The 13,968-nt window shown below is 37.9% G+C and overlaps 1 protein-coding gene across 3 annotated transcripts in view; it reads left to right on the top strand.

Annotated features, from left to right (window-relative positions):
* Window positions 1-439: 439 nt before the first annotated feature.
* The window catches only part of shroom2a (shroom family member 2a), a 37,512-nt gene continuing 23,983 nt past the window's right edge, over window positions 440-13,968 (top strand). Inside the window, exons 1-2 of one of the 3 annotated variants that reach the window (XM_079460110.1) lie at window positions 440-1,534; window positions 9,685-9,833. In XM_079460110.1, coding sequence (XP_079316236.1) covers window positions 1,322-1,534; window positions 9,685-9,833 — 362 coding nt within the window. In that variant the 5' untranslated portion in view covers window positions 440-1,321. Of the gene's footprint in view, window positions 1,535-2,966; window positions 3,326-9,684; window positions 9,834-13,968 lie in introns of those variants that run through there. The other 2 variants (XM_079460107.1, XM_079460116.1) reach the window with 2 other exon arrangements.

Below are 13,968 nucleotides of genomic sequence, written 5' to 3' on the forward strand. Positions count from 1 at the left end.
GGCACTGACTGTTTAAATGAGAAAGAAATTTAGTTTTGACACATGAGTGAACTGTTTTGGGAGAGATATGAGCTTTTGCAGGTAAACCATGGTGTTGTGCTGAACCATCCACACTATTTTGGAAAACGCATTAAGAGTTTTGAGAACGTCTGGTCTGTTTCAAGAAATGAGCCAAAGCAATTGAGAAGGATCTTTGTCATTTTCGTGGCACTGACTGTTTATATGGGAAAGGAATTTAGTTTTGAAGCATGAGTGAACAGTTTTGGGAGAGATGTTAGCTTTTGCAATTGAGCTATAGTGTTGTGCTGAACTGTAAGACTGTTTTGCCAAATTATCTTAGAATTTTGAGAATGTAATTTCTTTTTCAAGAAATGAGCCAAACCAATGGAGAAAAACTGTAAGACAGTTGCTTGTAAATTAGTGCGAATACATGCCCTGAACAGTAGAGGTCGCCGCTGTTCTCCATATCTCATTTGATGATAAGCGAACAGGTAGACGCGTATCTCCCCCTCCTGTGAACGTAATCCACACTAACCCCAAAGATCAGCCTTCTACCATCCAACATTTCCGCTCTTCTCCTGATCTCCAAACTCGTTCTGCGCTAAGAAGGAAAAACAGAGAACAAATGTAGTTTCTCGCCGAATCGTGACTGAATAACTTGTAATGGGACTTAGAGGATGTATACAAAGTGGAGTGCTGATCCACTTGTTGATTGAATAGGACTCGCGGTTAGCTGACTAGCTCCACCGGCACGCACATTCACACCAGGCTTGGACAACTATAACCTTCACTATGAGCACAGTAAAAAAAAGCTATATGACTTATCTGTTTTTAGGGTGTAAATAGGGTTTACTTATAAACCAATCACCGTGATTGTTTTAATTATTTTGAGAAATTGTTCATTTTCGATGGCGAGAGAACTTGTGCCCCTCTTGGCTAATGCTAACATAATGAACCGAGTCGGACACAACAATAAACAAAAACAAGTTTAACATTTCTAATCACCGTGATTTTTTTCTAACAATATAAACTGAATTTAAAAGTTTGGAAATTTAAACCGCACCTTCTGTAATATTGTTCTTAAACGATGGCCAGAGGATGAAACGAGGCAACAAAGTATCCAAGGAGACATTCGTGTATCAGCCAGAGGGGATGATGGGCTGTGCCACACTACCTGTTGCATTTTATTTTATCGTTGACTTACATTAACTGCTGATGTTGATGTGGAAAACTGTGTAAGATTCTAAGACGCATTTACTCAATCTCAGTTTTAAACGCAGAAAGCGACCGTATTCTGTTTGTTTGAGACGCCTTGTATGAAATGGACACGATCAATCGATACCCTTTGGACTCTGGGTTTCCCGAAGGAGGTCGAAGAACCATTCACACTTCAGATAGACCCGGGAGTTTTGATGAACATCCTGGGAATGGTGACGGATGGAAACTGGTGGATGTGACACTCTCCGGAGGAGCACCTTGGGGGTTTACTATCAGAGGTGGACTGGAGCACGGAGGACCTCTTCTTATAACCAAGGTGAATCCTCTCCCCTTCTATACAGACGATATGAGCTTAGAACCGTGCATCTGACTGGATATTGTCCAGCATTTTTGAGATATAGTCTAAGTAGTGGCGTGATCGGGGAAACGTTAACTCCTCAAGACATGTTGTGTAAGTTAGCAAAACAGCAGTTTAATGTAATGTTATAAACATTTGACAGTAACCTTGGCACTCTATAATGATGTTTATGAAACTTTTGGGAAATATAAGAACAATAAGGCAAGTAATTCAAAGATAAGATTAGTTTTGTATGTAATGTTCATAGTGTCAGCTTCCCTGTTGCACACGCCTCGTCACGGTGGGTCAGGATAAGGTTCCCGAGAGCGTTGGTGGTATAGTGGTTAGCATAGCTGCCTTCCAAGCAGTTGACCCGGGTTCGATTCCCGGCCAACGCAACCAAGTTTTTCCTTTTGGTGTTTTTTCGGAACCTATCAAGCTTTTTTTATAAATACAACATGCGAAGTCTAAAGGGTGGTGTTTATTGTGGTACGTCTTAACATCACATAATATGATTGTCTCAAAAGAATCACTCACAATATCATCTTAAGCCAATCGTTTTCAATGAATTGTAAGTGATAATAACAGTTTTCTACCTAAAATAGCTCAACTTTGTTACAACTTTTCAGCTGGGAAGTTTTGAGTGTGTCATCTGAGGAAACAACAAACATTGGCAGTTACAGCAACAAACATGCTGATTTCCTGCAAAGGCTTATTTGCCTGGAACAGACTGTTGTTTTCCTTTGGGTTTATGCATCCAAAAGCTTGTATAAAGTCCTTTGCTTGTTGACAGTACAAGTTTATTACCTCTTGAGACATATTACCTCATATTTTCTAAAGTAATGAAAGTACACGCACTCAGTGTGGCCATTGAAGCATTTTACAGTCAAAAGAAAACATAAACAACGATGACATGTGCCAGAACATATGCAAATAGAGAATTGGCTATTTACTAAACAAATTCTGTGAAATGATCTGATTCGGTGGCCTTCAACAAGAGAGAATGTTGTCTCATTTTGAAAGAAATCGTTTGCTAAATAAATAAATGTAAAATATAACTCTGATCGGACGATGCATGTATACAGAATAGGTTAAACCTATAAGTCATACGTTTACACACTGCAAGTACTGATAGGAAACTTATGGCCAGATCCATCACCAGTTAAGGAATTCCGTTGATTTCTCTACATTACATGAATTGACTCTTTCTATGTTGATATTTCTCGAAAAGGTTGCCAAATAATTTATAATCTATAAATGCAGCTTTAAATTATAAGATGCTCTGCTGTAGCATTTTGGTAATGACACTTTGGTCACCTGCCCTGTGATTCCTTTATTGAACAGTGACCGAAACTGTTTTGTGTGCTTTTCTGGTTACTTATCAACTCTGAAAGACCTTGCAGATACATTTGGAAAGTTTACGAGTTGCTCTTACTTTCAGTGTGGAATTTGCTGTCGTCCTCCATGAGTTTTTAGGTAAATTTAGCTTAAAGCTATTTATGTTAAAAAAGGCCAAACTTAACAGTGACTAAAACTCTGGTCACCACTAAACTGTAGCTTTGATGGGCATGTGACTTTAAGAAGTTAAATTCATAAATTAAGAAGTTAAAGTTGGGACATTTCATGGAATACTTTGATTTGCTAGCGCACAATCTTCCAGAGGAAAGTTTGGACTTCGCAAGGCTGATTGAATCTGTGGCTTTATGCATCTTTGGAAGGAAAAAATAATTCTGCGTGCCCTGAAGAGACACCGTCACACTTCAGGAGTCGGTGAGAACAGTTAATAATGTACCAAAGCCTTTTACCCCCCTCGTTGATGCTCTTAGTCTCATGTTGTTCCTAATGGCTCGTGTGATGGCAAATCTTGCACCTGTTTTCAAAGATTTTGGTTTAGTTGGCCATGTTTTCTCCAGTTACTGCTGAGCTTATACTTCAAAATTGAAATGTGTTTTGTTCTTTTGTGCTGTTAGATATTATATAGATGGGTAGCCAGTCAGAAGTTATTGATTCTTACCATTGAACAGGCAATAGTCCTCAAGCAGCCTGAGATGAAGGGCACAACAGTGATGTAGCCTTTTCCTGTGGAAAAAAAGTTCAGTCCGAGTCGTTTTAAAAGTATACATCTCATGCTCGCATCTGGAGTTCATCCAAACTTTTAGACATACATCAAGTCACAGACATCTGTTAATGATGTGAGAATTATTTGAATATATCAAGTGTAAAATGAGTACTTCAAAAGCCCTCGCTCTCTGTTCCCTGACATTTTTATTAAGCATGAGTTAAACGTCGGACGCAAAAAGGGGACAATATAAAAGTTGTTAGACGGAAAAATAAAACACAAGGATGTATGAAGGCAGAACAATTTAGGATTGAAGGAAAATTAAACAAACAGAATAGTTGAGGGATGTTACAGCAAGATTTCTTCTCAGGCACAGAAGTCTAGTTGGAATTGAAGTTGTTTTTTTAGCGATAATAGACTGTTTGCGGCTGCTGTTCAGTGAATTAGCAGTATTTTTAGTGTAGTTTTATTTATTTTCTTAACTCACTAGCTTTTCTCACATTTTCTGAGATTCCTCAGGCAAACTGGCAGTGCCAGGAACAGCACAGGAATGTTGGAGCTTTGCTTGATTATCCAAATGCAGTGAATTATCTTTGACAGCCTGAAGCCAGCTGGACTTGCATGATACAGCATCTGGGATAAATTTAGGTAGGATTAGAGGAACCTGGGCGAGTTTGAAACTTTGTGATCCTGCTTGGACGTCTTTTAAGGATGAGAGCATTCCATGGCCTCGTATTTCTTTAATTAATTCCTAGACTCTAACACCGTGTCAAAACCGGACGTGGCGCGATGCAATGCAAAAAAAGACAATAAAACGGATTAGAAACCATAATAATTTAAAGTTTTGTCCACACCGGATCCGGCAAGACACGACAATCCCATTAGAACAAGCGGTGGGTTGTGTCGTTTCGTGCTGCATCCAGTGTAGACAAGGTGTAAGAGAGGTCATTATAACTTGTTGGGGACATGCTATCACTATGCATGCAGGTCGATATGATATTGGTTTTTTTTGCTTGCTTGTTTTATTGTGAGCCATGTAAAAATCCTAAACCAATTGCTTAGGAAAGCTTTAGCACAAATCTTTTACTTTCTTCTTGCCCAGTTTAGAGCTACAATCCAAACCATTTACCTCTCTAAGTCTTTCCCTGTTTGAAACATAAAATTGCAGGTTACTTTACTTACTTATCTTTACGTGGGTTAAAATGACATCAAACTGACATTTTCTGCAAATTCTGACAGCTAAATTATTATTATAAACTAATTGTTTGCGACATTTGTGTAGAAAGGTTATTTTAGTTTAGTAAACTTATTGCAGTTTGTTTCAGAGACAACATTTTTCGTTTAGTTTAAGGCACTAAAATTATAATATAAAATAAATAAATCTTATATAGCAACATAAAACATCTACAAATACATAAAAAGGGACAAAAGCTTATAATTCGCATTAACTAGTAACTACGCTTAACTACTAAGATTTAACTACAACATGTAACTTAAATGTCCTGCGTTCCTGTAGCTCAGTGGTAAGAGCATGGCGTTAACAACACCAAGGTAGTGGGTTAGATCGCAGTGGATTGTACATACTTAGAAACAAAAATGTATAGGTTAATGCAATGTAAGTCGCTTTGGATAAAAACGTTTAGTTGGCTAGTCGTGCAGAAATGAGATGTCACCTCTAAATGGCTATAATTGTATTACTTTAGAAGTTATTTGAGTTTTTAACTTAATCGCCCAATACATATATAGGTGAAAGAGCTATTTGGAAGCAGCTTTACTTAAACAGAGTGTTTATACTAAAAAATGGAAGGATTTAGAATTCTTCTCATTCCTCTGATGCTGTTCATTTGCCAAAGGTCTTCATAGCGTTTAGGTTAAATCCTCTGTTTCAATAAACCCCAATAATCCTGTTTTCAGTTCTCTCATACGCCATGTAGCCATCGCAAGCTGTGTGTGTTTGTTTTTCATTTAAGTGATCTTTTCATAGCATGCAGACTCTATTGGGCGTCCATCAAATCTGTTTGCAGTCAGGATTCATCAGTCATGCCCCAACTCGTCATAAGCAAACTGACTATGAGACCAGCTCTTCACCTACATACTAAAAGGCGTCAGAAGATTTTTATAAAATATAATTGCTTCACTTTAGGAGTGGCAACTTATGTGACGATGAGTTCGACCAGTGCTATCTGTTTCAAGGAACTTGACTTTTATTGTAACGACACATGCCCAAACATGTTCAGTGTAGTTTGAAAGGGATACTTCACCCAAAATAAAAATTCTGTCGTCATTTACTCACCTTCGAGTTGTTCCAAATCTTAGTAAATTTCTTTGTTCTGATGAACACAGAAAAAAGATATTTGGAAGAATACTGGTAACCAAACAGTTCTTGGCCACCATTGACTCCCATGGTAGGAAAAAAATGTTCTGCTGAACACGAGAATACATTTTGAAGAATGTAGTACAGCAAACAGTTGTGGAACTCGAAGGTGAGTAAATGATAACAGACTTTTCATTTTTGGGTGAAGTATCCCTTTAACTTGAAATGTTTTGAGGAGCTTGTGAAATTGCTGATGTGCAGCTTTTGCCATCTTTTGACGTATTTCCTTTATAAACAGGAAGTTGGGGCACTTGGAAGTGCTATTCCTTGTTATGACACAGGTGGTATTAGGGTCAATCAGCCACAAAACCCGTATTCTGATTTCATTCCATTTAATGTATGATAAGACCTTAGTTAACTTTTTTAAATACAAACTTGTTGCTTCACAAAAACACAATATATCATCTATGCGGATTCATTTTCATCTTGCCTGTATCTGCTTTATGCACCCTTATGATGTTACGGCACCTCCAGAGTAAACAAAAGAGTCACCTACACCACTGTTCTAAAATGTAGGGTCACTTGACTTTTCACTTTTCATGATCTTAAAAGTCTTATGATGTAAAGGCGTGTGTGTTTCTTTTGTTAGAGTAGATTATATTATTGCCATGCGACATGCTTAAGGTGAAGTAACATTAAAACACCAGTGTAAATGTAAGACTGATGCAGTCAATTGCTCTCTTAACCTTGAAAAAAGACATTTGTTTTGGTCTTAAAGGTCCAGAAATATAGTGGCAAGGTTACGAATTGAAACCAACCGCTCAATCCACCCCTCCCTTTCATTACAAGCTGTGTACATCCTGTGCTCAATGTGTGTGTTTATTTAATAAACACTGCAATTATCAGGATTTGACAATGGCACAGTTGCGTTGAGGTGATGTCTCTTGCATGAACATTTGTACTTAAGGTACTCTGGTGAATTTATGACAGGCACCCTAGTGAGTGTGCTTGGAGCTCAGCGGGGTACGCAGCAGCTATAAAGCCCGGTGCTCTGTCAGCATAGGGCATAAGACACCAGTCAGCAGAACATTCCTCAGTCCCACATTCTTCCCTCACTCCTGACCCCACACTGAGACTGATTTCAAGATCATAGGAAGGTAAACACTAGTTTCAGGCTGTTCAACAACATGATTGTTGGTGCCTTTGTAAAGCTTTTGTGCTTGTGACACACTGAGCTTAGTTGCTCATGTAGGTGATGCTGGTTCAATTTAAAAATCCAAATCACAAAATAAGGGATTCTGTTCCATGTTTATGTTACTTTTGATATTCACCGAACGAACACGCCTGGTCCGTGTTAACTTCCGATCTGTGTGTGGTTAACGGTCTGGCTAGTAATATAACAATTTAATTTATAATTCATTGATATTACCTTATATTTGATTGTATATTAATTGTACTAAATTACATTTAACACTACTCGACTGTTATTTATTTGCGTAAATCTATAAATATTTATTATATTTTGTTGTGTATTAAGGGTTTGTTTACACAACACTGTTTTCACCTAAAAACTAAAAACACTGTCTATGCGTTTTGGCTAATCTTTAACATGACAACGGCGTTTCGGGACACTGAAGACGCGCTTTTCGAAACGGGTCTCAAAGTGCAAGTTTTTGAAGATGATGTTATCATTTCTGCAAATCATTGCCGAAAATGCAAATCTGTGAAAAAGCAATGCGCACATGCATAATACATGATCAGTACATAGGCGTGCGTCGTGTGAGTTTTAAGTCGTTTTGATGGATATGTGTGAACGCAGAACGTTTTGGCAACGTTGTCCTGTACACACGAAACCATTTAAAAACGCAAAGGAAAAACAGGTAAACATACTTGTCGTGAACATTGTTGATGGTTAGTAATTTGTACTGAATACATATTTAATTAAACTCTTTATCTCAACTAAAATGGTTGTGCTCGTTGTGTAAATAAAATACAAAGAATAACATGCTAGTATATTGGTACATTATAGGTATTTAATTCCCATTAAATACCAACCTACCTCATTCCTGATGCTCTGGCAGCATTTGACATGCTTAGGTAGGTCCGATAACGTTCCAGTAAAGATTTCCATGGTTCTTAGAGTCATTTATTCTCTCAGTGTGGTGTGGAATGCCAGAGGGGGGTACTGGTGTGCCTGTTTTACATTAACGATTGAGGTTATTCGAAGTTCTTATTTTGGCATCTCAACCGTTTTCCTTGTATTATGAAGTTCAAGGGGGGCCCTGAGTCCGGATGTCACAGAATCCTGCTGATTTTGCAATAACAATTGCAGGGAAGACAGCACACAACAAAAGAATCGCTAAAATAGCCGCATTTGTACATTCTTTTAGAGGGAACGTATACCTGACGAGAAGGTTTTATTGTAGGGTCATCTTTGGCTCTTACCACAGCTGGTGATAAAGCTTCCATTCAAGAATGCTTGTGTAATCGCTCAAGGTTTGTTTGCTCGATCTTGAACTTTTGAAGAATTTTTTTTTATAGCACCTGATCGTAAATATTAAATATATCTAAAGGATCAGGTTGTGATGACTTATGCATACCTGCAAAGTAAATAATGAGCAGTTAGATCAACTTTGGGCCAAAAACTCAACAGCAGATTACCAGCTTACTGGAAAACAGGAGAACATTACATATCATGTCAGGAATTTGCTGTACTTTATACTAAACTTGATTTTTGGCATTAGGTTCAGTGAAGTATGCTCTTCATGTAAGGATATATAATATTAACTTGGGTCTAGCTCAGCTTTGGAGTTGTGCTGATGTTGAAGGGTTATCCCCCCCCATGAAGAAAGGTGAACATGCCTTTCTTTTTCGGTTATTTAAGGACACTCGATTCAATTCAATTCAATTTTATTCATATATCACTTTTTACAATGTGCATTGTTTCAAAGCAGCTTTACAGGATAAATATTAAAAAACACAAAGAAGGTCAAACACCGTACACTACATTGTGTTTATAGAACATGTTAAATTATTCTAGTACATAATATCTAGTAAATGCAGTCTCCCGGTGGTTTATTTAGCATATTTTGCCTTAAGTGAATGCCTGGTTGTAGTGTGATAGAAGCTCTGTTATGTAGGTAGGGGGTAAACAGTTAAAGGCTTTATAAGTGATTAAAAGAACTTGAAAGTCAATACGATACTTGATGGGTAGCCAGTGAAGGGTTGATAACATTGGGGTTGTGTGATCGGATTTTCTGGACCTGTTTGAACTCAGGCAGCTGCATTCTGAACTAACTTTGGTTTATTGATGCAGGACAACCACTAAGTAGCGCATTACAGTAGGCAAGTCTTGAGGTCACAAATGCTGGAATAAGCTTCTCTTCGTCAACAACACAGAATATTTCGTAATTTGGCAACATTTCTAAGGTGGAAGAAAGCTGTTTTTGTGTCATTTGAGATATGATTTCGAAATGACAGGTTGCTGTCTAATAAAACACCTTGATCTTTTACTGTATTTGTACTCGGAGCAATAAACGTACTTAGAGTGTTCAGGTCAATACTGGTCTATTTAGAAATGAAGATTTATAGAACAATATATTTATCAAAAAATAAGCATGCTTGAATCTACTTCGAGAAACGTATTTTTAAAGTCTGTCGGACAACTTGTAAATCAAAGCAAAGGGGACAAGAAAATTATTTGAAGTCCATTTATATCTATAGGTCATTTGTTGATGTATTGTGTCTATGCCGCAGGTGGAAGAGGGTGGTAAGGCCGCAGTGGCACGACTGCAGGCTGGGGACCAACTGGTCAACATCAACAATTTTCCTCTTACTGGCTACAGACAAGAAGCCATCTGTCTGGTCAAGGGATCCCACAAGTCTCTCAGCCTGGTGGTGAAAAGGTAAATTAATACACAAATGCGCACGCACACACAACCTTACATCTGGTTTGGAGCACCTCAGTGGTTACCCTTTAGTTTTGGAGGAAGTCTCAGAGTAACCATAGGCAGAAAAGAGTAGAAGAATGGAATAATATTGTATCGTTCTGTTGTGTATTTGGTTGTTTGTGTGAAAATTATGTTGACCTAGTTGACCTAGTTCAGTCATAAAACTCTAGAGGTACAGGGTAATAGTTCTTTAGACCCGTTGACACCAGGAATCACTACAAAGATAACTACATAGCGTCCACTTCAACAGATGATAACATTATGTTTATGACATCAACAGCAGTTTGTTCTTGGCAGAACAACATCAAAATGTCATGACCATTAACATGCTAGAATTTATCTTGAGATGTCATGACTGAAATCACGTTTATTTTACACTAATATCCAAATCTGTCATCACTGCTTTTGTAATGATAGTCGCACAAACAGAGATGCATGAACTAAAAGTGGATACTAAAAGCTTTTATTTTAAATCGCAGAGTTATTCTAGCTCTACGGTTTTGCTATGCAAGTGAAAACTTTTAGCAGCCTTTGGCTGTTTGTTCAATGTACATATGTTATGTGGACATTTTTTGAAGAGATCTTGTCTTCTTCAGAGTTAGCACTCATGGTAGAGAGTGACAGCAGCCCTTGGGGATTGGTGTCTACAGATTGCATAACTAGATCAACTGAGGCTCTGGGTGCCGTTGAATGCTTGAAAGTCCAGTTCTGCCAGATCGCTTCCTAATGTTTTGATGCTTCCCTGCAAACACGGCTAGGTGGAGAGATTCAACTTGAAAAGAAACCAAACAAGTTTCATTATTTTATTAGTTATTCCCCTGAAATACAAGCATTTCATAAAAACATGAATTTACTTTATTGTTCCAATACATACATTCTTTCTAAAGCACAATGGTTGGAAAGCGTTTGCAAATATGGTGGAAATATGCTAATATTTGCATATATTCTCATGAAAATGTTTTTCTAACTATACACTAGAACAGGAAGTGCCACTAATGTCATTGTGCTGTCTGTGGAAAGTGAACGTGCTGAGGGAGATCTATAAAACCATGTTTCTAGAATGTACTAATATAAGGTACATTGGATTTTTTCCCCAGATATGTATTAACAGGATGACATTAAAGACCTGCTGCTGTGTTTTCACAAGCACCCAACTCTTAAGTTTCTGTGTGGTGCTGTTGATTTGAATGCAGGGCATGCTGGGAGTTCTGATCTCAGCCTGTGGATGCTGCAGGTAGAAAGCGTGTGTCAACTCTGTGATGCAAATGAAGCGATTTGATCCTGATTCACACGGACCGATCGTTGTCACCTGTTGTCACACAACCTATGTTCTTTTGTGACTTGATTGTGAGGACAACATTTTGAAGTGACCTTTTCTCACCTTTTGAAGCAATGCATGCAAATGTTTACAGCAGTGTTTTTTTTTTGTTACAATCATAGAGGCCAAAAACATCTTTCACACAAATGTACATTGTGAATGACAGTATTTTTTTAGTTAAACGAACATCACATTGGACCATTGCAATTGATGCGCAAAAGGCTGGTCAGTCCACTTCTTTGTATGCCAAACACTGACCCCTTTGTCTCAGTTTGGCTTGGCTGGGGAAATCTAAGTGTGTTTGGTCACATTACAGCATAACTCCTAAGCAAACAACGTCATCCAGGAAGAAACACTGCCTGTGTTTATCTATTACACAAAGGCCTTGCTGCAGACTGGTTTGAGCTCTATGTTATACCCAGTTCACACAGACCGCTGATCCCAGAAATTTGCCAGAGTAGCTTCTGTGTGAACGCAAACGAATCCCGGATTGATCTGAAAGTAATTCCGGAAAGGGGACCTAGTAACATTAAAGGGATCAGTCCCGGAAAGTGCCCTGTGTGAACAAAAGGCTTTGTAGTGATGACACACATCTATAATATATCGTGAATAATTTGGTTATGAAAACAAATATAGTTAAGAGTAATTTTAGTTTGTTAGTAAATCGAAAACTAAAGAAAAGGCCTACTATTTGTCTTATCATGGATGAATGCAAGAGTCTTCATCACCAAACTTAAGGTCAGATGCGAGAATAGCGTTGTCTGCTTCTAAACGCGGTTAAACTTGAAATTACTTTTATCAAAACTATTAACATAAAAATACACCAGCGCTTCAATAAACTTGATCGCTTACCAACCTTTAAAACACGGCTATGTGCACCTGAACATTTATGTGCTTGTTTTTCTAAAACAAAAAAACATTGTTAACAGTATGAACATGTTTTTTATAGCATTATGTGCAATAGGTTTATTAACGGATTTCTCATTCGATCTGCATGAACATATTCCGAAACGGGTACAAAATCGAAATGCTCAAACTTTGTTTTAAAAAAAATATAAACGTATTTTTAAGCTCACATTTTTGTCCATCATATTACTGAAACACTATTATACCGTGCCTTTTGTATTGCAGTTGCAAAAATACTGGCTAATTTATTATCCACAGCATTCCGTTATATTTTTTCATTTAGGGCTGTGTAAATTTGCACCGAGACTGAACAATTTGTTTATATTTGTTTTCATATGTCATTTTATATGTATCTTATATTTAGCTTAATCTCGTTGGGCTATAGCCTACCTTGCATTATTTTGCTTTATTCCTCTTCCTCTTTGTTCTCCATTTACCAATAATTAATATAAATAAAAATGTTTTTTTTAATTCACTTCATCATTTGCAAAAGGCAACAATATATGATACAGAATAATAACCAAAAAAAAGAGAGATTATTATCTAGGGCTATTTGCCACTAAATAAAGGAATGCAGTAATAATAACATTTTTGCCCTATTTAGTCTCCTAAAAAGTAAATATCTTTCACTGTGATCAACACCGTGATGACATTACACTGCAGTATATTATCTCTGTGTGAAAAGGGCTTTACAGTGACAGGAACATCAATGAAAGCTTGGAAAGCATTTAATGTAAAACACAATTCTGAAACAAACTGAGATTAAATTCACTTCACCATCAGTGACATTGGTGTGTTCTTTTCTCTGAGCAATGTTTATTATTGTGTGAAAAAGTGAGAGGGTCTGTGTATGGTGACATCAAAACCAGTGTCATAGATTTACATTTACATTTATTCATTTGGCAGATGCTTTTATCGAAAGCGTCTTACAAGTAGTTTTATACAGTGGCACATTACTGCAGAGCAATCAGGGGTAAGGTGCCTTGCTCAAGGGCCCTTCAGTCATGACCTGCTGGCACTGAGATTCGAACCAGCAACCTTCTGATCACAAGCCCAATGCTCTAACCATTAGGCCACAGCTGACCCCCACAGACCCCCACAAATCCTAAATCCAAAATTCTCCATTTAAAAACATTTATCGCTTGGGCACGTTTTTGCCTGTATCATTTAAGAAGACCACAAGACATGACTTAGTCTGAATTTGTACACAGCGAGCAGATAACAGGTCATTATTGGACCACGTCATAGGGTGGGGCATGCAGACTAATGCAAATAACACAAGGTGTTGACTGATGTCTGGGTCGAAATACATCTCTTTGGCAACAGCAAGATTGTAAATGGCCATCGCTTGGTCTTTGTGGTCTTCTGTATTCAGTATTTAACCTATATATGTAGTTTACAAATGTTGGTACACTCCACCCTCATGTTGCTTTAAGAACCTGTTGAGGCGGGTGTTGTCAAACCTTTATTATATCAGTACACATTCATCAGATGGAGGTGACAGTGTGGTCAGCGCTCTGCCGAAGATGGATCGCTGGGTTGTTTAATACAAACAACCCTGGCTGCGTGCTTCAGTGCTTACCATATGCCTCGATGTGGCTTTTTACATTATACACGGTTCAGAAGAAGTGTCAGGGCTGTTGCCTTAAGGCCTGCATGTGGGATTTTTGTTAAGGAAATAGGAAGTTGAGATGTGTGTGGGCAGTGCAATTGTTTTGCATGTGGTGATGTCATTTTAACCTATGAAGTCATGTTATCAGCTGGAATAGATTTGTTTGTCCTACACCTAGAACATGACATTCTAAATAGAGGAGGTGATGTTATTCTTAGGACAAGGCCACGTCTATCTGTTTGCTTGGATTACGC

Source organism: Barbatula barbatula (assembly GCF_947034865.1).
Source record: "Barbatula barbatula genome assembly, chromosome: 7".
Classification (NCBI taxonomy): domain Eukaryota; kingdom Metazoa; phylum Chordata; class Actinopteri; order Cypriniformes; family Nemacheilidae; genus Barbatula; species Barbatula barbatula.